The following is a 25,982-nucleotide window of genomic DNA, read 5'->3' on the forward strand; positions in this document are numbered from 1 at the left end:
TGCTCTTCTGATTCTTGCAGAACAATGCCTTTCAGATCTTGCTTGAAAATAAATTTTTCAAAGTCGTAGGTGATTCTAACTGTTGACATTGCAATCTCTGTAACACAAGCTAAATTACCTTCGAAACCTCTTTACCTCAGCACAAATTGCAGAAATATTCAACATCAATCTTATATCATCAACGCTGTCAGATTCCTAATGACAATTGTATGATTCATAATAATAATTGCATTCCATTGAGCAACATACAAAACTCACGAATTTCTCTCAACCCTATTTTCTTCTTTCTTCCTTGCTTCTATATTATGTAGCTCTTCTGATTCTTGCCCAGAATTTTGCACATGTCTTTATTCTCATTTTTCTGCAGTTATTCGTCTTCGTTGTGCACTTCTTCCTATTCGTGCTTGCCAGCTAATTTGATTCTCCCGGGCAGTTTCTTGCTATCTTCAATTCTTTCGATATGCCCCTTTTCTTTCTCTGTATTGGATATTTAATTTGAATTTTTTTTGCTGCCGTAGATTTACCAAGAAAAACAAGTTCCTTTAAGAGGTTTGGTTAAGTATGGCACTTTGTTTCATGATTGAAGGCATAGAAAGAGATGGCAGAAATTAATAAAAATAATGACAGTAATTTTCTTTATTTGTTTAAAAATATTAACTCAAAAAGCTTTTAAAACACACAAAGCTTTGCTAAAAATAAATGTTGCAACATAAAAGATTACCAAATTAAACATCAAACACCAAGTAAATTAATTTAAAAACTGATAAATCAAAGGTTAAGGAAAGAATAATTATCTCGGTTTGCGACAATAAAATTTTATCTCCCGTGACTTGAAAAATAAAGGGGAATGAAATATCACAGATGTCTGCAGAAAGGCGTTATTTGTTTGATTTTTAGTGAATTTATATTAAATATTATAAGAAAATTAAATTCTTGGATTTTACAATGGTATAAAAATTAGAGTTCTCCAATGATTTTATATATGAACAATTTGCGAATAACATTTTTTTTTTTATTTAATTTATTTTAAAACATTATTTTTACAGTGCAAACTTAATTTTGCACTAATCCATTAATGATACAGGTTTGGTTCCTGTCTGTCAAGTGATCTGGTAGTGATAATAATAGAGAGGTTTTATTAATTTCATAAAAATTTTAATTCATTGAAATATTTCCTTTAAAATATTTCTATTCGCGTTAAATACTTTGGCATCATATTTTTAAAAGCAAGATTAGTTTCTTCACTTTCATGCACAAATAAAATTGTGTTTTTAGGTACTTTTTCCTATTTCTATTTCGTTTAGCATGATTCGTAGTATTATGTGCCCGATTTTCTGAGTGAGAACTCATCCACGAGGTTGAGTTATCGTAGTTCTTTATTTTTGAGAAGTCTTTCTTGAGTTATGATTGCTATGATATTGAATTATCAGGTCTTCGCCCTCTACTCAACAAAATAAAAATAGACAAATTTAATAATTTGCATGCATTGGTGATTCTATATTGAATTGAATTTTAAGAAGTTGCTTTGGGTTCTTGTAGATAAGAAATAAATATGGTTTACTCAACTTACCTTCGTAGTCAAAAACGTGCAAATCAACTCCCAATGATGGCACTTGGCACTCGCAAGAATAACTAGGCATATTCAAATCGAAACCTGAGAAAGCTCCAAACATTTCAGAAGCTCCTAGAAATAAACATTTATATGCGTCAACATGAATATATGCTTTTATGTCTTATATGCATTCTACCGATTTCAATGAAATTTGGTACACGTACTCTTCAAGGAAAAACAATGACAATTTTTCAAAATTCAAATTTAATCAAAATATAAGTTAATTAAAAACTAAGTAAGTGTTGGAAAATTTCAGAGATCTCAACGAAAAATATTATTTCTTAAAAATGACTTCTACAATACTTTAAAACTAAAAAATTGCTAAAACTACAGATCATCTCATTGGCAGAAATCCCCCCCCCCCAACACACACACACTTTCACTAAAGAATAAAATACTATTATGCAAACAAATTTTAAGACCTATCCTCACTTATGCTACTCAAATTTGGCAACTTACAGCAAAAATCAACAGAAACAAAATTCAAGTTTTGCAAAATAAACTACTTCGTATCATTACCAATACTCCCTGGTTTATCAGGAATGATGTTTTACAAAAAGATATTAAAAATCCAAAGCTCAACGACTTCATCAAAGAACTATCAAGTACTTTATTAACCAACTCAAAACCCATGAAAATCCCTCAATCAAGGAAAAAACCATGCCCATTGCAATGGAAAATATGCCTTTCCTTACTCTCCTACAAAATGAGCTTTGCCGCTTAAACCTCCATAGATCCTTACGAAATTTAAATTGCATCTAAAGAACTACTTCAATTTACACCTAAAGTGCATATAAGTAATTTTTTAATAAACTGTCAGTCAATGTTATATTACTTAAGTTTTTTCATCTACTATTAACTACCTCAAACTGGATAGAAGTGCCTAGGCAGAAAGGCTCTTCACACATCTAATTCAAGATGAAAAGTTGATTTCAGTACTTATAATTTAACAACCCAACCAAACCCAATATTCCGAGAGAACAAGCTGATCTCAGAAGACGACGAATACTTCATAAATTAGAACATAAATTACAAAAAACACTTAGAAAATTTCGAATAAAACAAGGACTCTTGAAAACATTTAAAGCATAAGATTTCAGTAGGAGAAAAAAAAAGACGAAAATTTATGCATTTATACATTTTTTTTTCATTACCTTACTTACCGTAATAACTGCAGACAAATAAGTTTTCTTTTATTTTGCTTAAGAATTCGTAATTTCTGTTTTTAGGTGGACTACCTCCGAGCGTAACTATTTCTAAGTTATCAAGATTCATTCCGGAATCTGCGAAAAAGAAAAATAATATACTGGCAATAACTGTAAAAATAATACACCATCGTAATACAATTTCGATATCAATCAAAATGTAAGTATCTTTTGATATTGCAAGTTTTGATACATTTTTTTTCGTGAAATGAAATAATTAATTGCCAAAAAAATTAAACATTAAGATTTTGATGAATCTTCATGTTTCAAAACTTCCTGAATTCCCCTCCCCTCCAAAATAAAAAATAAATAAATTAATAAATAAAAAAACATTTTGGGATTTTTCTATTTCTATCTGTGAGCAAGATAACTCATTGGCGCATTTCTATCTGGCGCAAGATAACTCATTGGTCCATTTCTATCTGGCGCAAGATAACTCATTGTCCATTTCTAAATGGCGCAAGATAACTAATTGGCGCATTGAAAATGAACAAGGTTTATTTGGTGTGTGTTGGGAGGATATGAAATATTCCTTTGCATAAAATGAAAATATTGTAATTGCCAAAAAATAAGCATTAAGATTGTGACGAATCTCCATGTTCCAGGACTTCTTTATTCTAAAAATGCACGTTCTTGGATTTATCTGAGAAAAGATAATCTCTAATTGAACTATAGCAAAGAAATTTTATATGTATTCTATACGCCATATTTGTTGAATTCTCCTATAATTCGGAAGATATTCATCTAAAGGATGTGCTTTCCAAACACAGCCAAAAAAACAACACATCCCTATATCGCATGGCATTGATACACTAAGTAATTAATCACAATGTCAAGGCAATGTCCATATGAACTGCTTTGTGTGGATGTTAGAAACTTCGAGCTCGAAGAACTCCATGACCCTGTTTTCAAATTAGCAAAATACATCGGAAAAGCATTGAGGCTTTAAGAGGTGTTGCACAAAGTGGAATGGCATCTGTTAAAGTTTAGTCGAGGACTGTGCCAGTTAAGTACTGACTAATGTGTCCTTTCTTCGCGCCATCCTGAAAACAAATGTGCCGAAAGTCGGCGAGCCGATTTCACCGAATAGTTTCCTAACAAACTTCCATATACAACAGTATTCAAGTTTTTTTTGTCGTTAGCAATCAGAAGGACAAAGAAACTTTTTGTCTGAGATTTAGGTGTGGAAGTAGGTGAGCGTTAAACTATTTTATCACATTTGCTGAACGTGGACGAGTCCATTTCACATAACTGCTTGCTAACAAACCTCTATATACAACCATACTTGTATACGGAAGTTTGTCTTCTGAAGTCAAAGCAATAAAGGAACTTATCGTCTGAGAGTTATGTGTAGAACTAATTGAGAGTCAGTCAAAATAAAGAGACTAAGTAAAGGCAGCATACTTAAAAATTGCTTTATCATAATTGTAAAAATAAATATTTTTTTCATTTCACTTACCAGGAATTATATTGCTGTTTTCTAAAGAATCCATATAGCTGGGTGCAAGACATGCGCATTTTATTTTGTGCTTGGATAAAAAGTCCCAGACAGTGAGGCCTTTTTCGTTAAATATTGGGCTTCCGTTGAAGAGAAACAATGTGACTCCTAAAGCTAAACTTGGAATAGGATTATCCCATACAGCCCAACCAACCTGAAAAAAAATTCTTGCGGTAATTTTCAGTTATCCTTTAGTTGATAAATGATAAAAGGTAATATTTGCGATATCTTCTATTAATTTTTAAAAAATAGTAACTACTTTTATTTATTATTTTTGAAAATAGTATGTAGAATTTAAACAAAATAATTCAAAATATCTTATTTTTATAAAATATTTTTCTCTGTTGGCACTATTGATACGAGAACGATTATTTAATTTTTTTCCCCCTTTTGTCGGCGTCCTGGCCTAGCGGTAGCGCGCCTTCCCCGTAATCTGGGCGTCCTGGGTTCGAGTCTTGTTTCGGACTGGAATGTTCTTAACACTGTGTTCTATCTGTGAGGTGCTTGAAAGAGCCCCCCCCCCTTTGTGAAAAAGGGATTGTTCAAGTGAGTGTCATCTTCATATGAGCTAGAAGCCAGACTTCTGCCCTCGGGTACTCAAGGTTCTTTGCCATCAGAAACTACTGCTCCTCTCGTTCCATTAAAACAAGGGCCCGACATCATCATCATAGTTCTTTTCGATGTATTTTTTTTTCAATTTTTGCAATATTTATAAAGTGTGAGAAAAAGTAGAATGAATTCTAGTGAGGCATTTGAGAAACGGTCATGTGAAAATGCATACACTTTTTAAGTCAATGCAAAATCATCGAATTTCAGTACCATGTAAAGGAATAATTAATGTTTTTGAGATATTTTGAAGTTCAGAAATAATATATGATATTCTCAGTATTTATAATTATCCTGTAATTGATAACACAAAATAATAATATTTGTGTGATTAAAATTTGATTCCAATTTTTTAATTATTTTTTAAATAATTATGTAGAATCTAAACAAAAGAATTTTAAAATATATTTATTTCACAGAATATTTTATCCTTCTGCTGACAATGATGAATTAATGATGATTTATATATTCCTTTTTATAGTTGCTTCCTGTGCAATTTTTTTTTCAATTTGTGCGATATTAATAAAGTGTTAGCAAAGGCAGAATGGGTTTTAGTGAGTTCTTTGAAAAACATTAATGGGAAAATATATATGTTTTTCAAGTCAATAATAAGTCATTGAATTGAAGTACTACGTAAGATGATATAAGAAGTAAAGGATTAAATTGTGTTCTTTATCCATTTTGAAGTTCAGAAATGATATATGATAACCTTTCTGTATTTTCAATTATTCTGTAAGTGATAAATGCTAAACGATAACATCTGTGTGATTAAAATTTGATTCCATTTCATTAATGATCATTTTAAATAATTATGCATAATCTAAGCAAAAAAAACTGAAATTCATATATATTTTTTACTGAATATTCTATTCTTCTGCTGTCACTATTACTATGTGCATAAGAATATGGCGCATAAGTATATGTAACTAAGCCTTATAAGTAGTCTCGCATTTTCGCCTCTCCATTGGATACAGCAATGGCGGTATAATTTTGTTGATTGTGTTATGATAGCGCGACTTATCTCATACAAAAGGATTGATACATGAGTTGGTGATAGTTATTCTGTAGTTAACCTTAATACTACTGTTAATAATTTAGGAGAAGGCCAGTTATTCATGTAATTTTGTTTGAATAATTGGAATTTTGTAATGGTAAAACGCGTTTATTTCGTTTAAATTAAGTTCTGTTTCATATAAAGTAGATATTCACTGTACAATTACAAATATTCTCAAAGTACCGGTATTACAAATTCATTAAACCATATATCTGAAAAGAATGATAAAAGTCTTGACAAGAATATTTAACTTACCGCACAATACGTGTATACAGTATCCCCTTCCTTCAAATTCAAATGCAGTGCATAATCTCTGAATAAACAAATAAACGTCTGAAAAAAAAAGCGTATTAGAAAACACTGTGTATGTCATATCCAAATAGTGCAATACTTCATGGAATTATTTGTTATTCATGATCTTACTTATTGATATTAAATTACAAATTGTTTCAAGAAGATTAATAGTTAATTAATAGTTAATAGTTTATTAATAGTTAATAGTTAATTAATAGTTAATAGTTAATTAATAGTTAATAGTTAATTAATAGTTAATAATAGTTAAATAATAGTTAATTTAAATTTTACACATGATTCTTTATGTCACGTAGTTACGTGATATGCAGGATTGGGCTTTAAAAAATTATAATATTTTCCATCTCATTATTACATGGAAACTTTGGAAATTAGCAAAAAATGTAATAAAGCAAAATTTATAGACTCCTTCTGTCCATTTGGGGACTTAAAAGACATAAACAAAGAACTGATTGGTTTTCATTAATCTTCACAATATTTCTCTGTATGTTATTATAGCAGTAGTTATTTAATACTCACTTCTTAGGAGTATAAAATTTATTTTATCGAAATTGCCCTTGTTCATAAGAGTAATAAAATTTATTTTATCAACACCTCCCTTGTTCGTAGAAGGAATAAAATTTATTTCATCAAAATTGTCATTGATCAAAACTTTGAGATCACGCTTTCCCTCTACCGTGAACAATAGCGACAGCAGCAACAACAAAAAAAGATTATCTCACTAACCAAGTTTTATTCATCATTTAGTCTATATGCATCATCTTATCGATGAATTGTGATAAAAGATTTTTTAGGCCTAAAAAAATATCAACTTTATTTTATTTGTGATAACATACTGCAAAAACTGAGTTCAAAAGTAAAAATTAATTTATTAACAAAGAACTAGTGCCCAGAATATTGATAATAAAAAGAAATTCAGAAATCTTTAAGAAAATTCTTCAGATATCACAGCTCCTCCTGAATTTTAATTCTTTTGCCAATCTTTATGCTCTTTCTTCCCGTAAACGATATTAACTTGGTAATCACAGGCAGTAGCGTCATTTCTGAACCAAGTTCCAGAAAGATTCTTTTTGCTACCGACCAACAATACCTTCAAAATTTAGACTTTGAATACAAACAAAAGATAAGTTTAAAATAATATATACTTATATATATAAAGGAGTTGATTTTCTATATTTTACGGCTTAAGGCTCTGTGCAGGGACGGAAGATATTCAATTTTAATAATTTTTTCACTGTTTTATATTTTTATGACGTAACACCATGAAAAAAAAATTATGGTTCAATTTCGTGTTCACTCTAATGATGGTCCACATTTTATTCCAATTCTTTACTCATAGATATATACTACCATTTGGGAAAATGCTTTCAATAGCATAAAGTATTACACTTTATATTACTGAATTAATAAATGCACTGCTAAAAAATTAAATTAAATTAAAATTAAAAAACTTAATAACGTCTGTATTTGTATGCAGGCTCTCGACCACATTATTCATATTTATAAAAAAAAATTATACACTAATATTTTAAATAAAACACTTCATTCTTCGGCAGTTAAACTTAATAGCTGTTGGAATTTGAGAGAGTGACAAATTGTTGACAATAAAATGGGTACTTTTCCGTCAGCCGGGCGCAAATGTCGCCAATTGTGAACCGTAAGAAATTTCGCGGAATTCTACATTATTTGGCGATTTTTCGCTTGCGCCCGGCTAATGGAAAAGTACCATAAAATATCATGGTTGAAGTATAAAACTCTAATCATACATTTTTTTTTTTCAAAGTCTATCTGTGTTAGTTTTTCCTTCAGTAAATTTTAAAGCTTTTTTTTCCCGTGAACCTTCAATTCTTTTTGAAATCGCATTTGTATTAACAAAAAATAATTAAAATTCAGTACTACTGAAAATAAAATTACCCCGGCTGAGTGGACTATTCCTTTAGGATGCCCACTTGTGCCTGATGTGAAGTTAATGGAGATAGGATGATTAAACGGCAGCTGCTCGAACACGAGATCTGGCACTTTACCTTCAGCTGTTCTTCCACTCATCAGGAAATCTTCTAATAATATACTGCAAAAATTATTGTATATACTTAATTGCCATGAGTTATAATAAAAAAAATAATAAACAAAGGTCATTTTTGGTGCAGTAATTGAATTCGTATTTAAGCCAATTAAACCTTTTTTTATATATAATTATGATAAACTCTTTCGCCTCATCTTGGGCCGCGGTAATCTGGCGGTATTGTCTCAACTTCGGAACCGGAGGGTTGCAGGTTCGAGATCCACTTTCACCGAAGAACCGTCGTGAAAGTAGGTTGGCTGCTTATTAAATCCATCGGTGCCAAACATTCTTCCCCTGGTGTGTAGCGGAAGTTAGAAGATGGAGTGCCAACTCAGACGTCGTCTGACCGTCTTTCAAAGTTATAAGGTCCATTCGAAAATCGCTGTAGTGTTGCGTTAAAAAGGGACGTTAATATAACTGAACTGAAAATCACCAATTCTTATTTCATTCTGCTTGGCAATGGACGGAGAAATAAAAGGGAAGTAATTATAGTGTTTTAATTATGTATCAAAATTTTAAAATTGGAGTTCCCTTTGAATAAATGATAGTAGAAAGAAATATCGATTTTATATTGCTAAAATTTCAATGCTTGTTGCTTTAAAGGCAGATTCTATTGCAGAAAAATCTTGATTTATGTCAGAGATTTTCTAATTTTCTGCCTGCAGCTGATAATTGAACGCAATTTGGGCTCAAATACATTTTTGACTTATTTATAACAAAAACAATACAGACAGCAAAGGACACTGTTAAATAATTCCAACTATTTTGGATTCAAATACATTTTTAACTTATTTACAACAGAAAACAAATAGATAGCAAAAGAAATGTTGAATAAGATCCTGGATCTATGAATGAACCTAGATAAGAATCAAGGTAACGTCACAAATTATTCAAACGTTATTAAAAAGAAGAAGCTGTTGAAAAAGCTTGTGGATTCCTGTGTGAACCCAAATAAGTATCAAAGTAACGTTGTAGTTGATACAAATGATATTAAAAAGGATTAATTCTGTTCGGATAATGGAACAAAAATGATAACAAACACCACCTTTTTTTAAAAAAATTTCTCCAACAAACTTCGGGAAATCTGATTGATGACAACAAATTTAACTTGCACTTTGTCCTGCCTTTGGAAGATTTTCGATAGAATGGAACTTCAAATTCATGATCTGCCGGTTCCAAAGGAAAAAGTAAAAGTATTTTAGTATATCTGGTTCATAGCAAATTATTGTTTATACATACTTATAGTAATCAGTTGTGTCTAAGACAATTAAGAAGAGTTAGACACTGTCTGCACACGATGAATAATAGTAACCATTGACAAATTAGAAATATATTTGTCACCATCTAAGGATTTCAAGGGACAGGTAAGAATACAACTTTTCATTGTAACAGATTACATTAAAAAGTATGATAATGTTTCAGAATTAATGTATTATCTATGAATTTGGATAAGTGGCATATATGCTGAAAAAGTTCTTCCAAACGCTTTACAGAACAAATCTTTGGATACAAAGTTATCTTAGAAATTTTGAAGGCTCTTACTTCTTGATTAATACGGGCACGTAAAGCGTTTTTAGAAAAAAAATTTATCTGATTTTTTTTAAATTCAAAATTATTAAAAAAATGTAATGTTTCTCCTTCCTGTAACTTCAGAATATGTTGCTGCTTTTTACATCATTTTTTACGCTCAACAGTAAGCTTTTCAATAGTACAAATTTTATTTTCATGAATTTTTTTTTTTCACTTTTATTAAATTTTAAATAATATTGAATAATATTATGTTTTAAACAGAGCATGTTATCGCTATTAAGAAATTAAAAGAATTTTTTTTTAAATAAAAATGAGATGAACTCATTAAACATAAAAAATTTTCATGCTCCAATATGATGGATTACAATTTGGAATCTGCTTAATTTTCTTTAAATCATTTCTGAAACTTCCCCTACTTACACTAAAGATAGGGATTCATTATTTAAATTCAAAAACGAAAAGTGTTATTTACAATTTTTTTATCATTTGAAAAATTTAAAAACAGACCATAGTTTTTTTTCGCTATATAGCAAAATATTACGTAACGCTATATAACCGACTGTGTTAACCTCTATGAATTATATATTTAATAGTATGTCAATTTTTTTACATCCTTCGATACGTAAAAAACCAAGGATTGAGATATAATAAATCAATGTATGAAAACTAAAAATAAAACTATTTTATTTCTAGAAAATATTAGTATTTATATTTTTAAAGAAAAAGCGAAAAAAAAAACCTGTTTCGTATCTCTGATAAACGTTTAATAGTTTCTGGTTTAGATGCTAACACAATAACCTTTTTCACTTTGACAGCACCTGCAAAAATGAAATTAATATAATTAATTTACAAAAAATATCACTTTGCTAATAAAATTCTCTGTTTTTTTTTCTCTTTTTTTTTTTTTCGTTTTTTTTAACTACGAAAAAGGATATTTAAAATATTTTAATTTTATTCTATATATATATATATATATTTATATATAATAAATTTTGCAAAATTCTTCTCAATTTCGTTTTTTTCCCATCTAAGCTAACATTCTGTAAAAAATAATCGTAAAAGGATTTATTTATAATGCTAACTACGTTTATATATTTTTTAATTATAAGATGAATAAAAAATATTTTTCTTTTGTGTAAATAAGAAATAATTGTTCAATTATTCTGTTTTGATACTGATTCTTTTAATCGTAAATTTCATGCTCATAATTAATTTTTCACTGCATCATATTGTTACGAAATTTCGCGGGTTCGTTTGGATAGTGGAAGTTATATGGTGTGGAGAACGCTCAATCAGCAGGCGGCAGTAGAAAAAAATAACAACGACGTTTATTTACACGAAGACACACAGGACAGCACAAAGACGACAACTATATACAGCACAGAGAAGACAATTATCTTCAGCCGAGACGTGCACACAACAAGACTCTACTGCAGACAGTAGCGCACAGCTTAGTTCAGCACTAGCTTGTTCTGGTAACTAGATCGTTCTGCTAATCTCTGGAAAACTAGTTCTTCATCGTCGATTCCGACTACTCTCCCGGCAGCTCCACACTGCCTCCTTTTATAGGTCTCAGGAGGCGGGGCTAGAAGCCTCTCAACCAATCAGGAACGTTCGAGGCGTATCTCGGTTCCTAATGGACGGATCTGGAAAATTCTCGATGTTTCGGGTATAATCTATTGGCGCCAAAGTCTCCAAATTCATCGCTAAGTCGCCAAATGGTCGCCAAGTTTGTCTCCGAGCTCTGGGATCTCCTACGCGATACCCGGACTCCGTCCAATACCGATAACTGTAAAACAGTCTTTCTGATGATGGAACCAACTATGCTGGGAAGCAGCATCACTGATTCGTAACAATATGATTAATAATAAAATAATAAATATTAATTTTATTTTTTCATTTTTAACTAAAATCATTAACAACTTTTCTTAATATCATTAATAATACCTCTGCATGTAATTATATTTCTTTTTCCCATTTAATTCAAAAGCACCATTCGAATAAATGGATTTTTTTCAGCATATTAATGAACACATTTTCACTTACTTTCAGAAGCCACGACGAGTTTGTGAAACTGATCGTATTGTCTGCCTTCATCTTGAAAATAATCCAAAGCTATTATCATTGCAGGATCAACGTATTTAACCATGATTGAAATGGCCTGCAAATTGAAAATTTAATTTAGTTTTAAATTAAGCAAATTTTGGATGTGATGCTTTCTTAAGGTTTTAATTTATTTCTCAAGTATGACCATGCAGAAATCAAATCAGAATTATTCCTTAATCTGTTGTTGTGTTGTGACTTATGGCACTTTACAAGCCCGCTGACAGATTCCTTAATCTGATGGCTAAAATAAATATTTATCAATTGATTTTTTTTAAATGAATTTCCATATTAAAAAAAGATAATTTTCAGGGATTTTTTTTTCACTTATAAGTGTTTGGTTAGTATGCATACTTTGAAAAATTCTAATTCTAACCATTCTACTTCTAATAATTCTAACTAGTTGTATATCATTTCCTTTAGTGGTTTACATAGTGTAAGCAGCATAGTGGTTTCATTGATAGATTGCTCCGTGATGCTGCTTTAAAGTTTTATTTTAAAATTTTCAGTAAATATATACTACTGTTCATTCGCGGATTCGGAAACCCACCGCGCATGCGTCAGGATGCGTTTATTTAGTCAAAATAGAGGTGAGGGAAGAAGAAGTATACATTTAACAATAAAGGAAACTCTGATTATTCGCAGACTTAGAAAGCGTAAAAATTGCGGATGATTCGTAATATTGAGAAAAAAAGATACTAATTCGTAATAACATATTTTAGAACAATTTTCATTTGCTATAAACATGATGTATGATGAATAAATGGAATTCTATTCTTAAAATTGGATAATTAACATTTTTATAGAATAATAATTTTTTATGTTAAAGCACTTTTTTATTTGTTATTGAATTTTTTATATCATTTTAAAATTAATAATTGATATTATTGGTCTCATTTAATGATATTATATAAAATATTCTTTGTGTCACTTGAACTAGCCCAATATGCAATTAATACGTAAGTTTGAATTAAAATAAAATAGCAAGGTCAGAAATAGCGCTATACTAACAAAGACGTGGGAAAAAAACTGAATGAATAAGTATCTAATGGGAATCCTTTCACGTCTCACCCTCAGAGAGGTAGAACTGCAGAAAATTCGTAATCTCAGGATATTGAAACGAACAGTGGACATTTTTCTGCTAAAGAAATATCAGACAAAAAGCATCTAATCATAGCAGATTACTATCGAACCATCGCTAATATTTGGCAGGCTATTGCTAAATTTGGCAATTTGCTCAATAATTTTGCGAACTTGGTGGAACCTTAACAAAATTCTATTCGTCGCCAAGCTAAAATGTTGGCGTTATACCATTTTGTGCTAATATTTCAGCTTGGTGATTACTGTTATTACCTTAGTAGGAAAATAGCAACATATAATGTGTAAATTTTGTATATCATTGATATATATAAAACTTTCGATGTTGTATCGTAACTTACTTTGGCTCCCAAGTCGGGAAGTGGTCCTGTCCATATTGCGCCAATGCTCGTTGTTGCTAACATTGCAAATATTGCTTCTTTCCTGTTCGTCATTAAAGCTATAATTAAAAATTATATTGGTTAATTTTTAAAAAACTGTAAATAAAATGAAATAAAAATTGTATCAGTTAAATTAATTTTTATATGTTTTTAGTTAACTATTTCAACTGAGATATGACAATGCCGTAATAAAAAGTCTACCTTATTTCTTTGCTATTTGGCCATTTGTTACTTATTGAATGCAATGTAAGTGCTCTTAAACACAGACTCATTTATGTAGGTGTATTTCAATTATTACAAATTAAATTTGTCAGAAAAGTCTCTAGTATTTTATTCTATTGTACAAAAAGATAAATATATCAAATCCAAATTTTCAAATAATTTTAATACTTTTATTACTTTATTTTATTGTTATGTTGAATATTTTTAAAATAATAAATTATATAGCCTAGTTTACTAATGAGCTGAAATTGAAAAATAAATTTAAAAAATGAAATATTTCAATGTTATATTAATAAAAACTTATTTTAGATAAAACTAGATAATAAATGGACATTAAATGTGTAAAAATACATCGTAGCTGTAGTTTGTGTACTACATTCATCGAAGCAAACATTGAAATTGATAATTCGTGAGGCAAGATGGCGGAAGTTGAAAAGCTTACTTACCAGCTACTCTGTCTCCCTTTTTCAATCCATGTTTGCGAAATGCTGCTGCATATAGTTTGACTTCTTCGAACATCTCAGCGTATGTCACTGAGTCCTCATTCCCTAATTCATCTGAAGAAAGAACTCAACCAGAATAAGTAAAATATTTGTAACTGATCTTCTTAAAAAAGTAAGAAAAATCCAATAATTAAGGCACCATAATTTTTAAAAAAATAGAATCTCTTTAAGCCTAAATTAATGGATCAAATTCTTGTTTGGATAAATATAATCTTATTTTATTTGTAATTCCTTTAAATATGAAATAACAAATGGCATAATCTTATATAGCACTATAATGAAAATAAATATGTACTTAGTCTTCTACAAACAATGAACAAAATGTCGTGTATCTCAAAGTACAGATAATGAACTGGAAAAAATTAATTTTTCATTTTTCCGTTGTCTGAATTAATAAAATGCAACAGAAAAATAAAGGTGTTTCTTTCTGTTAGAAATATTGAGTGAAAAATTATAGAATGTTTGTAACACTTAGCCACACATTAAGTTTAGCTGCCATTTTGTTGGGTTGTAGCATCCCAATAACAAAAACACTCCAAATTGTTTCAAATTAAGGAAGTAATTTTTAAATCTTTTCCCCAAATAGCTGCCATTATCACAGCTCGCTCACTTATTAAGTAAATAAATATTCCTGTTAGAATATTAATAAAAATATTCATAAAATTTGCATTCAAGTATTCATGCAAAATTAAGCAGTGCATATGATGGAAAGCTCTGCACTTTGTCAAACATGTTTAATTTATAATATTTGTTAAAGCACTCGAAATAATATTTTGCATAAATTTTCACAAACAAAATAATTTTATTTTTCTGAATTTCTTAAAATTCTTTATTAAATTTAAAGTAAAAAACATTTATTTTTTTTTCTATTTTATGTTTTGATTCTATATCATTGTGTAATCAGTTTACTAAAGTCCACTGACTTCCTTTAAAGTCGACAAAATTAGCCAACCTTCAAGATTTTTTTACCGAAAAAATAATACAATTTGACAATATCAACCAATTTTAACCTTTCATCTGAAATAATTAGAAAATCAGTTAAATTTCAAAAAGGAGAAAAAGAAATTACTCTTACCAGCGCATAACAGAGCGACGCGATTATCTCTTATTCGAAGAATATTTTCGGCAAAGTTAAACCTTGCACCAGGAAACCAATCATTATCCAAAAATCCACTTCCTGTTTTCGCCAGTATCTATAAAAAAATCAATAAAAAGCAGGATCAGTAATTAGTTAGATAGACTAATTCTAATCGTACTCTATTATAAGTAATAAATAAATTGTAGTCAACAATAAGGGATGCTTTACCTTCGACATTCTTATGTCAGGGCTTAGTATAACGCGTATTATGTAAAGCTTCTAAGTACCCATTTAGACCTTTTTAATTTGATCAATTGATTTAAAATCTGATATAGCTGTACAATTTTTATGTCGATATTACTTATATTTTTATATCAAAATTACAAAACTCAATCTAACTTTTTTAGAGTTTGAATTACAGTATTCACTAATACATGAATCAACAAATTGATAACAAACCATCTTCGAAGGATTCTAATCAAATTTTAGCCCATATTTATAATTCTGTTCTTAAATTAAAAATGACAAATTTTATCAGTTTAGTCCGTTGCTTTTCTGTGTCCATATGAAAGGGAATGGACAGACAGACGCAAATGACACCAGTTAACGGATGTCGTACAAAATTAAATACGAATGTACAATTTTGTTACATACAAATGTACAATTTTGATACATACAAATGTACAATTTTGATACATAAAATCACACATCAAACTTCATTCCCCTAACTGATAGCATTTTGATTTTCGCGCATACGAAGCGTATACAAGGAAAGTATTATAATAGTCAAAAAATTCAAATTCGGGAATTTGAGGAATCCCCATGATTAAGAAGAACGTATCTAGGTCATTATTAATAATTCTAATTCATTATTAACTAGGTCTCATTAACGTATCTAGGTAGGCGATTGAAATATGGTATGTCGACTTTATACCAAAATTGTATTATATATATCAAATTTTGAATGATGCCTACTAGGAGGAAGTCAATCTGTCCGAGCACAAGTAAACACGATAGCTGCAGACGTAAAGAGCTAGACAGATGAAATTTGGTACACAGATCTAGTACCTTTAATCTAGATCCAAATCAAATCTGTCATGATTAACCGATGTTGATATGTAATTTTTTATGAATGTAAATTCAATAATCAAAAACACAGAAATGAAATTTGATACGCGATCCTGCGACTGCAACTATAGTTCTATGTCAAAGTATAACGTTGATTCCAACTGACCGAACCGAGAAAAAAAAGCATTCAAAATAAACAATAGATATTCTGGAACTTTCATGTTAATCGCTTGCGAACGCCTAAGCTATATTCTTTATTACTTGTTAGTAGTATGCAATTAATACACAAGTACTGGTTTTCGTTTTCTATATTGCCAAGCGCAAAGGAATTAAAATAAAATATTTCAGGAATGAAAATGAAAATTTGAGTACTCATGGCTTTTATGGCATTGTCCAAGTTTCACAATTCTATGTGGTTTGAGGGGGATAGCATATCTAATACTTTGTGTGCAAGAAAGATTCCGTTGTGGGAATTCGGAAATCATATTTATGTAAAATGTAAAAATTCTCCGAAATCTTGCAATTATTTTGGCGATAACAATACTTCGACAAATAACTGATTTGTATTTCATATTCAAGACAGGGAAAAAAAGACATACTGTTTAGCAATGAATCATTAAATTCTTCACAGCAAAGAATATACGATGGAATTTTATGGCGCGTATAGAAGGGTTTAAGAAGGTAATGGCATACGCCAGTTGTTTCATGCAAAATTGTATTTATATATTAGTTAAGTCATATTAGTTAAGAAAAGTGTTAACTGTTGCTAAAAATCTATAGGAAAAACAGAGATCATATTGTTACAAAATTTTTCTTCTACAACAAATACCGCTAATCAATTGTAATAGCGCAGCACATTTAATTGCTATAGTTCAGCAGTTTGTTTGCTGTCTCATCCTCTAATTTCTCTTATTTGTCGGCGACTCCGACTCCTCTCACACACACACAACTTTTGAAGATCCACACACTAACTTCTTCTGACGATACACACGACTTCCGAGTGCCTGTCTTTTATAGTTCCGGGAGGCGGGGCTAGAGTCTTCAGACCAATCAGGGCGTACCTGGCTGTATCTCGGGTCTTAGTGGATGGATCGTGAAAGTTCTCGAACGAAAGTTCTCCAGTAGTATCCATTTAGTCACCAAACTCGCCAAATTCGTCGCCAAATGGTCGCCAAGCTCATAGGTCATTGACGCACAGGACAGATCTTACAAAGGGTCTTTCTTACGGTGATACTAGCCGTGATGGGAAGCAAATTACAAGTTTGTAACAATATTAAAGGTTAAGTTCGTAATTTTCATGAAAAAGAATTTTTACTTTCAAAAATGCCAGTACATGAATATATACCTCCTTTAGAAAATTTTATGATCGGAAATAAACTATATAGACTGTTGGCGTGAAGGGTTCATAGGCCGGGTAGGGTTCATTGCACCCCATATATCATAATTCATGTGCGATTACTAATGCCTTCAATAGTGAAGTTTTCAAGTTTTGCAAGCTACAAAAAATGAAAAGAAAAAAATGAATGGTTGAGCCGACGGAGATAGATATATTAATAGCTATTTTATATATTAAAAATAAAAATTCATAGAAATTTCTTTTATGGCAGTTGGAAAAGATTTGCAGTCATTCCTAAAGGCTAATTTGTTTAATAGCTAAAATATCGAAACTAATCGCAATAATAACTACACCGATTGTAAAGTTCAAATCAAAAAAAATTCTGCATGCCGAATGAATTGTTAAACAGTAAAGAGAATAAAGTGATAGCAATTCTATTCTGTGCCATCTGCTATGTTTTCATTATGCTAAAAATATTCATTAAATTTCCAATGGGATTTTATATCTAGAATAGCACCATATGTGCTTTATCACTTTATTTTCTAATATATGAAATTTAGAAAAACCATTGTCATCGGTAAAAAATTCTAACTCGCAATTTAAATGAATTTCCATGTTTAAAATACAGATAAAATTTTCCTAATTCTGAAAATTGCATTTTCGAATGAAAATTGGTAAATGGTATTTACACTAACTTTTTAAAATTATATAAAATTTTGAGCGAAATCCATTTAGAGGAAATATGGCTGTCTTGATGCCCAAATATAAATTAAGACAATAACTACAAAACAAAGAAATCCAGATGAATAACATTTAACATATAAAGTACACATACCTATCCAGTTTCGTACTAAATTCATCAAAAGTTAACATTCAAGCATCTAAATGCATAATTCAAAAATGCAACGATTTGAATGTATGAGACTTGGTAAGTGATTTTGTGACAATAGTTTTAGTTCTTTGTCAAATTTTGGTTTCTGTCGGTTGAAAAAAAAGTCATCAATGACCACGCGCTGGATTCTGTAAAAATGCTAAATTTACATCAAAGGTCATTTTTTTGTAATTTTTTTTCAGCAATGCTATACAAGATATTCACAATCCTGCCCTATGTTTAAAACTTTATGCGTTATGAAAAGGGATTACTTTTTTATTAAATAGTATGCGAAAAACCTTTGGGGGCTAATTTTCAATAGTATTTGACCAATTCGTTGCTAGCACAATATATGGCAGTTAAACACACCCTATCTCAATATCTGAGGTAACTAAATAGTAGTCGGCTGGAGAACATAACGAGAAATTAAGGATGGAATCCTAGTGTGCTCTGAAATCCATAGCCCAGACATGATGGAGTGATAAAGAAAAAAATTACCAATATTTTACATAGAATATGATGTAACAAATGCTCAAAAAGTCAAAAATCAGACCTAAATTGTTAGTAGATGCCGCCATAGAGATAACATTTCTGGATATTCTATACATCCGTGTTTCCATTTAATAATCAGATTAAGTCTGATTTTTGATTCTTTCCTCCATTGCAACCATATATTCTACGCAGAATATTGCTAGAATCGGTGTGCTTTGTCACCCATTTGGGCAAGAAATTCTGAGATTCTCTTTATAGCTTTGAAATAGAGAATTCTTATTTGATATGTGTATTTTGTAACCTGACGTTTTTTAAAAATTAACATTTTAAGAATTTAAATTTTTATTTGTATATGCATGTAACCTCAGTAAAATAAAACGTATATTATTCAAAAACCAACATTTTTGAAAAAATAACTTCCATAATTTATAAACATTTATAAATAATATATAACAACACAACAATTTCTTCAACATAAAAAAAATTAATAAAACCGAAAACACAATCTTATTAGAATTTTTTATTTTAATTTATTTTAGTGTCTAATTTAGAATTCAGTGTTATAAATAGCGCGAAACTAGGAAGTCCATTTTTTTTCAAATTCATTTTAAGTTGCACCAATTATATGAAATACAAATTCATTAAAATAGAAGATTAACTGATTACAGGATTTCAAAATATTAAAATAATGTTTTGTTGACAAGAGCAGGTAAATACACAATATTTTATGATTTCAGCACTCACGAAGTTCCATTCCATGATATAAAATTTTATCTTTACAAATATGAAGCAAGTCATGTTATATGCGTATGATAATAGATAATGGCCAATAGCGGGAATTTTATTGATAGAAATTCTGTACCACAAATTCTTCATTTAAAATTTTTCATTATTTTAGATTATTTTTCTTGCTACTACTGCTACTTTAAAGACTAGTTGTCCTCCCGGATTATTTATGAGATTTCAATTTACCTTTTCGTATGGTTTCGATGCTATAACACCAAAATAGTGCCATATTTCTTCCCAGAAGATTGTATAGTTTTCTACAGACCATTTATGGAAATCCCAATACGAATCTGAAAAGAAAATTTGCTATTTCTAAATCATAGTTCATGAAATGAATTTTAAAATTTTTATTACCTAAAAAAATTGTAGAATTAACAGCAGTATCCTACAAGGGATTTGTTGAAATAAGCTACTTCCATGATTTAAAATGTTTATTTACTTTTATTAACATTAAAATATGTTATAAGTAAGCATATTACTTGCGCAATATGTTATAAGTAATCTACTTGTAAATTGAGCCAGGCCCCTTGTGTGATACAACATATATTATGAAAAAGGAATCTCTGGAAAAGTTTTATCAGGCGGACTTAGAGTCATCAAAATTGGCTTATAATTACTTCTTGAGTAGCAGGAACTTATTAACAGAGGGGTATTTTTTTTTTAAATTTAATCTAAGTAAATAAGTTTATATATATATATATATATATATATAAGTTATATATATATATATATATATATATAAGTTATATATATATATATATATATATATATATATATATATATATATATATATATATATGAATTAAGTAATTAATAGCAAAATGAAGGCCCTGCTACTATTACATCTTTATTAATTGTTAAATAGACGAAGAAGAAAGTAATGCAACTCACCAAATTGATGACCGTATTTATGTTCAATTACTTTCTTGAATTTATCCAGTTGTGTTCCTGGTACTTTTCGGTCCCAGGTAACTTTCGGGTTAGTTTCCAGTGCATTTACGAAGCCATTTATCACTAAATGTGTTTGAATAAAAGAATAGTAACTATAAATTAAATAATGTAATTTTTTTTTTTTTTTTTTTTTTTTGAAAATTACATTTTGAAATCAACTTGAAAAAAAAACATTACCAGGAAGTTTTTGTGATCTGCAAATGGTTATTATAAAGAAAAATGGTTAGAAGTAAATAAATGGTTAGATTATTCATTAAAATTGAAGATATGTATCTATACAAGTCAGAAACATAGTCATAACATGGTAGGTGGCATTTTATGTCTCCGAGTGCCTTTTGCAAGAAATCACAATATGTGTTCTATATTATCACAAGTAATAAATAGAATGATCGATTACTTAATTGGGAATAAGTAGATTTGCATTTCATATAGGAAGTATAATTTAGATGACTCTGAGCTTGTAGAACATGAACCAAATACCTCTTCTTCAGAGGTTTCAATAGAGATTATTCGATACTCAATATACATGAATAATTTAAATAGACTATATTTGTTTTCTCTGATGAGCAGCGAAGGGAGGCGAACAACAAATCAGATATGACCATTTGGAATATCCTTTCTAGTTCACGATATTTCAATTTCATCCATTAAAATTTAATAATCCAAATCTAAGATGAAAAGGAACCATAAGAAAAGACTTATAGACAGAATGTATTTTTTTAATGTTTTCATAAGTAAAATGAATAAATTGATGAGCATCTCGTATGCAGAGTTGTTGAGTATAATATACAAACCCCTGAAAATATGTGAGCCAAATACTCCTAATTACCAGATAATGTGAGACAAATACTCCTAATTACTAGATAATGTGAGCCAAATACTCCTAATTACCAGATATTTGCATGTCTTCTTAAAGACGTGACACTCACTCAATATAATAAATGAATAACTGAAATAGATCTTTCTTCATAATCTTTAAGGTCAAAATGGCACAAAACCAAGAAAAGGATTTCATACACACACATATATTTATTCACTACGCTGGAAATGTTTCCATAAATCTATCGAAATATAAAATTTTTTAAATCAGAAGAGAAAAAAAAACTTCATTTAAAGAAAAATTCAATAAAGGATAAATGTGTTCGATTTCTGTAGCGCGAGTCAGATGTCATTTTATAAAAAATATACAAGAAAAATGTGCACAAGTATTTGAGATAAAGCAAAAATAAATAAATAAATAGAAATTTTGGAAGCAGAATTTCTTTTATGCTCATAATTAAACGGAATTTTTGTCCATAAATAAATTTCATAAAATAGTTTTCAACAAATAAATATAACCACTATATACAGTATAAAGAAAATAGAAATTATTTTTGCTTTTATCATAATTTTATTTTATTATACTTTTTGAACTTTATTTTTATAAACTTTATGGACCCACTAAATGGATTTTTTAAAACATAACTGCCGGTTCACGTCACTTACAGGGATTCAAAATTTAATTAAATTAACATATCAACATATAAATAAATTCTAAAAATATAAAATATTGAATTGATATCAAGAACACGTTTATTAGAAGTGAATGGAAACTCATTAAAAAATGCCATCTTCGTATTCATGAAACAAGTCAAGATAAATAAAAGTGTGTAATAATTGGCATTATTAACATGTTTCATCAGAATGAAATTATTTCTATTCTCATAAAACCAATTCTTATTTAAAACTGCTAAAATTAATTCGGAAATGATATTTATTTAAAGTGCTACTATAGTATGCAATAGCATCTTACCTGCGTTGTTCGAAATACAGGACATCTTTTGGGGATTTAGACAAGACACGTAACTGTGAAATTTAACTCTTTAAAACAGGAAGTTTCTTGAACATTTAGCATTGTAATGATATCTTGACAGATAAATACAGTGATGACATTTTTCCCTTCATCTCCTGCAAAAAAACCAAACATTTTAAAACCATCTGGTTCTTCTTTCCAATGTATCTGAAAACAGGAATAAGAAGAAGCACTCAGATTCCTATTTGATGATAATATTTTTTTTGGTGCAAATTCGGTTTCTTGTCTATAAACTTTGAATGAAAGCAAAGCAAAGGACATTTTATTTAGTGATGAACATTCAGATGAAATAGTTAAAAAAAATATGAAAATTTCATAATTTTTCAAAAATTTTGTACTGAGATGCATAACGTATCAATTGGCACAATCTATATAAATAAAAATGAAAGTTTGTCTGTATGTCTCTTATGCCTTCCTAAACCGTTCATCCGATTGCGATGAAACTTTGGGGAATGGTGGGACGCATGTTCGCAAAGATTTCTGATTTAGTAAAACTATGCTCCAATAGATGGCACGCGCGTCGTTTCGGAGGGTGTCGGTGGCTGGCCACTGCCTCTCCCCTCCCTTCTGCCACACGGTGCAGAGTCAGTGTGCGAGTGTCTGTTCTGTGTGCGAGTGTTTGTTTCATCATAAGTGAAATTAAATTCAGTTTTCGCAATTTTTCAAATGCTCATTTCTTTCACTGAGCAAACTTCGTTAACATTGCATTTCGTGTGCTTGGCCATTTAACATTTCATTGAATGAGTCGCTGATCAACGCTCAACAAATTTAAATTAATTTTATAGCATGGTATGACTTTTACACCTATTTTACTATAATGGCAATAGAATTTTTATTGGAAAAATTCCAAATTTAAATTATTATACACCCTTAGAAATCGGAGAAAATCAAGAAAAAAACTAAACACCATTTAAGTTCTTTATCAATAATTTAAATTCAATAAAACATATGATTTAAATAAATTTATTTCAATACAAATTAGCCAATGAAAATTTAAATTAATTTTCAACGTCATTTCTGTGCAGTTGTGCCTCTCAAAAAACGAGCGATCGGTCGTTCTATCTCTCAAGCACGAAAGAAAAAGGCAACACGAGCCTCAGAAACAAACGAGCAACGAGAAGCGAGATCGGAATCCAATCGAGAACGTAATGTTCGAGCGCGTTCATCTGAAGCAAACTTGTAACGAGAATCCATTCTGCAAATCATGCGAGTGAGCACTGCTCGATCCAGACGAACAACTGATTTGAATCTCAGTGCTTTCCATTACGGTGCTAAATATAATTACAGCATTCATCCAAGTGTGGTTCTTGGAAAAAATGGATGAACTATTCACACATTGCAGTGCACTCAAATTTAAGAATGAAGCACCGGGAATGTGCTGTGCAGGTTGAAAAGTAAAATTGCCAGAATTACATCCCGAACCATTATCAACCACTGAACCATTATCCCCATCCGAACCATTATCGACGTTGGTATCAGGTGACACGAGAGGATCAAAAGATTTCTTAACGAACATGCTCAAATACAATTCATGTTTTCAAATGACATCATTCGGTGCTACCAATATCGTGCGCGGCAATTACATGCCAACATTCAAAGTGCAAGGACAAATCTATCATCGTGTTGGATCATTACTACCACTGCCAGATACGGATCATAAATTTCTTCACCACTGCCATTTCATGGGAAACACTGATGAACAAATGATCAACGTTGTCGATACAATACGGGCACTAGAAGAGGAATTGTTGCTGCATTATAAACTTTATTCGATCATCACAACAAATTGATTCGATTGTTTAGAACTGTCCTTGACCAAATACCATTTGATGACTACAGAGTAGTAGTTAAAGCAGACAAAACACCTGTAGGTCAACACGAAAGATGATACAGTGCACCAACAATTAATGAAATGACGATCGTTATAGTTGGTGAAGAATTTAACTCACGTGATATAATTCTTCATCGCAGAATCGGAATGTTCAGCTAGTCGCAGAAACACATAGCTCATAAGACGGATTGCAATATCCGATTTTATTTTGGCAAGGCGAAGATGGATATCATTTCAACATCAAAATGAAAAATACACAAATAGATGAAGAAACGAATAAGAAAGTCAATGCCATGAATTATTATTCTTATCGTTTGATGATTCGTGAAACACTGAAAATCATATCTTGAAATGTCAACAATTGTTTCATCAATATATTGTCGATATGTATGCGAAAATCGAAACTGAACGACTTCTCTACATTCTATTAAATCAAACCAAGCTGCGTTCAGAATGCATTCATTTACTTGTTGAAATTGTTAATGATTGCAATGCGAATCCCAACGAATTGGGAAAAAGGGTCATTCTGCTGACTACATTCACAGGGAGCCAACGGCACATGCATGAATACGCACACGAAGCAATAACATATAGTTCGCGCATATGGCCGTCCAGATCTGTTTATAACATTCACATGAAATCCTACGTGAGAAGAAATCAAAGACCGTTTGTTACCTACACAATCATCTTCGGGTCGTCATGATATTACAGCACGTGTGCTCAAGCAAAAACTGAAATCTTTAATGTATTTCATTGTTAAGCATCAGGTTTTTGGTGAGATAGGCTGTTGGATGTATTCCATTGAGTGGAAAAAACGAGGATTGCCACAAGCGCACATTTTTATATGGTTGATAACAAAACTTACATCAGATCAATCGGGTCATCTTAGCAGAAATACCAGATGCCGACACCGATTCAGACTTATATAAAGTCTTCACTAAAAACATGATTCATGCTCCATGTGATGTATTTAACAACAATTCACCATAAATGTCTGATTTGAAATGCACAAAACGATACCCAAGAGCTTTACTTGCCGAGACTATCATTGGAAATGACGGATATCCATTCTATCGTCGATGATCAACTGAAGATGGCGGCAAATCCATCACGAAGACGTTCAAAGCACATATCAATATCGAGTATTACAATTAGGTGAAATCAATCAAGTACATTTGCAAATATATCAACAAAGGCAGCGATATGGCAGTTTTTGGTGTGGGGAATACAACTGGATCTATAAATGAAATCAATCAATATCAACTGGGACGCTACATCAGTAGTAATGAAGCAGTATGACGAATTTTATCATTTCCAATCCATGAACGACTTCCAACAGTTGTTCATTTGACAGTGCACCTTGAAACTGACCAGCGCGTGTACTTCACATCAGAAAATTTACGTGCAAGAGCATTGTCACCACCAACAACAACTTTAACTACATTTTCTCATTGTGTAGCGAAGATATGTTTGCAAAGACGCTACTGTACTCTGAAGTGTATACACATACTGTACTCTGAAGTGTATACACA

At 30.4% G+C, this 25,982-nt stretch overlaps 1 protein-coding gene across 2 annotated transcripts in view; it reads right to left on the bottom strand.

Annotated features, from left to right (window-relative positions):
- The window catches only part of LOC129963323 (acetoacetyl-CoA synthetase-like), a 31,279-nt gene extending 8,560 nt beyond the window's left edge, over positions 1 to 22,719 (bottom strand). The window contains exons 1-13 of one of the 2 annotated variants that reach the window (XM_056077626.1): positions 22,560 to 22,718; positions 20,708 to 20,830; positions 20,003 to 20,106; positions 15,261 to 15,378; positions 14,129 to 14,239; positions 13,422 to 13,519; positions 11,926 to 12,040; positions 10,619 to 10,697; positions 8,202 to 8,355; positions 6,231 to 6,308; positions 4,277 to 4,469; positions 2,776 to 2,895; positions 1,571 to 1,684 (exon numbers count right to left, since the gene is read on the bottom strand). In XM_056077626.1, the coding sequence (XP_055933601.1) occupies positions 1,571 to 1,684; positions 2,776 to 2,895; positions 4,277 to 4,469; positions 6,231 to 6,308; positions 8,202 to 8,355; positions 10,619 to 10,697; positions 11,926 to 12,040; positions 13,422 to 13,519; positions 14,129 to 14,239; positions 15,261 to 15,378; positions 20,003 to 20,106; positions 20,708 to 20,830; positions 22,560 to 22,584 (1,432 nt within the window). In that variant the 5' untranslated portion in view covers positions 22,585 to 22,718. Of the gene's footprint in view, positions 1 to 1,570; positions 1,685 to 2,775; positions 2,896 to 4,276; positions 4,470 to 6,230; positions 6,309 to 8,201; positions 8,356 to 10,618; positions 10,698 to 11,925; positions 12,041 to 13,421; positions 13,520 to 14,128; positions 14,240 to 15,260; positions 15,379 to 20,002; positions 20,107 to 20,707; positions 20,831 to 22,559 lie in introns of both variants that reach the window. The other variant, XM_056077627.1, reaches the window with a different exon arrangement.
- Between the last annotated feature and the right edge of the window lie 3,263 nt (positions 22,720 to 25,982).

Source organism: Argiope bruennichi, chromosome 3, assembly GCF_947563725.1.
Source record: "Argiope bruennichi chromosome 3, qqArgBrue1.1, whole genome shotgun sequence".
Lineage (NCBI taxonomy): Eukaryota > Metazoa > Arthropoda > Arachnida > Araneae > Araneidae > Argiope > Argiope bruennichi.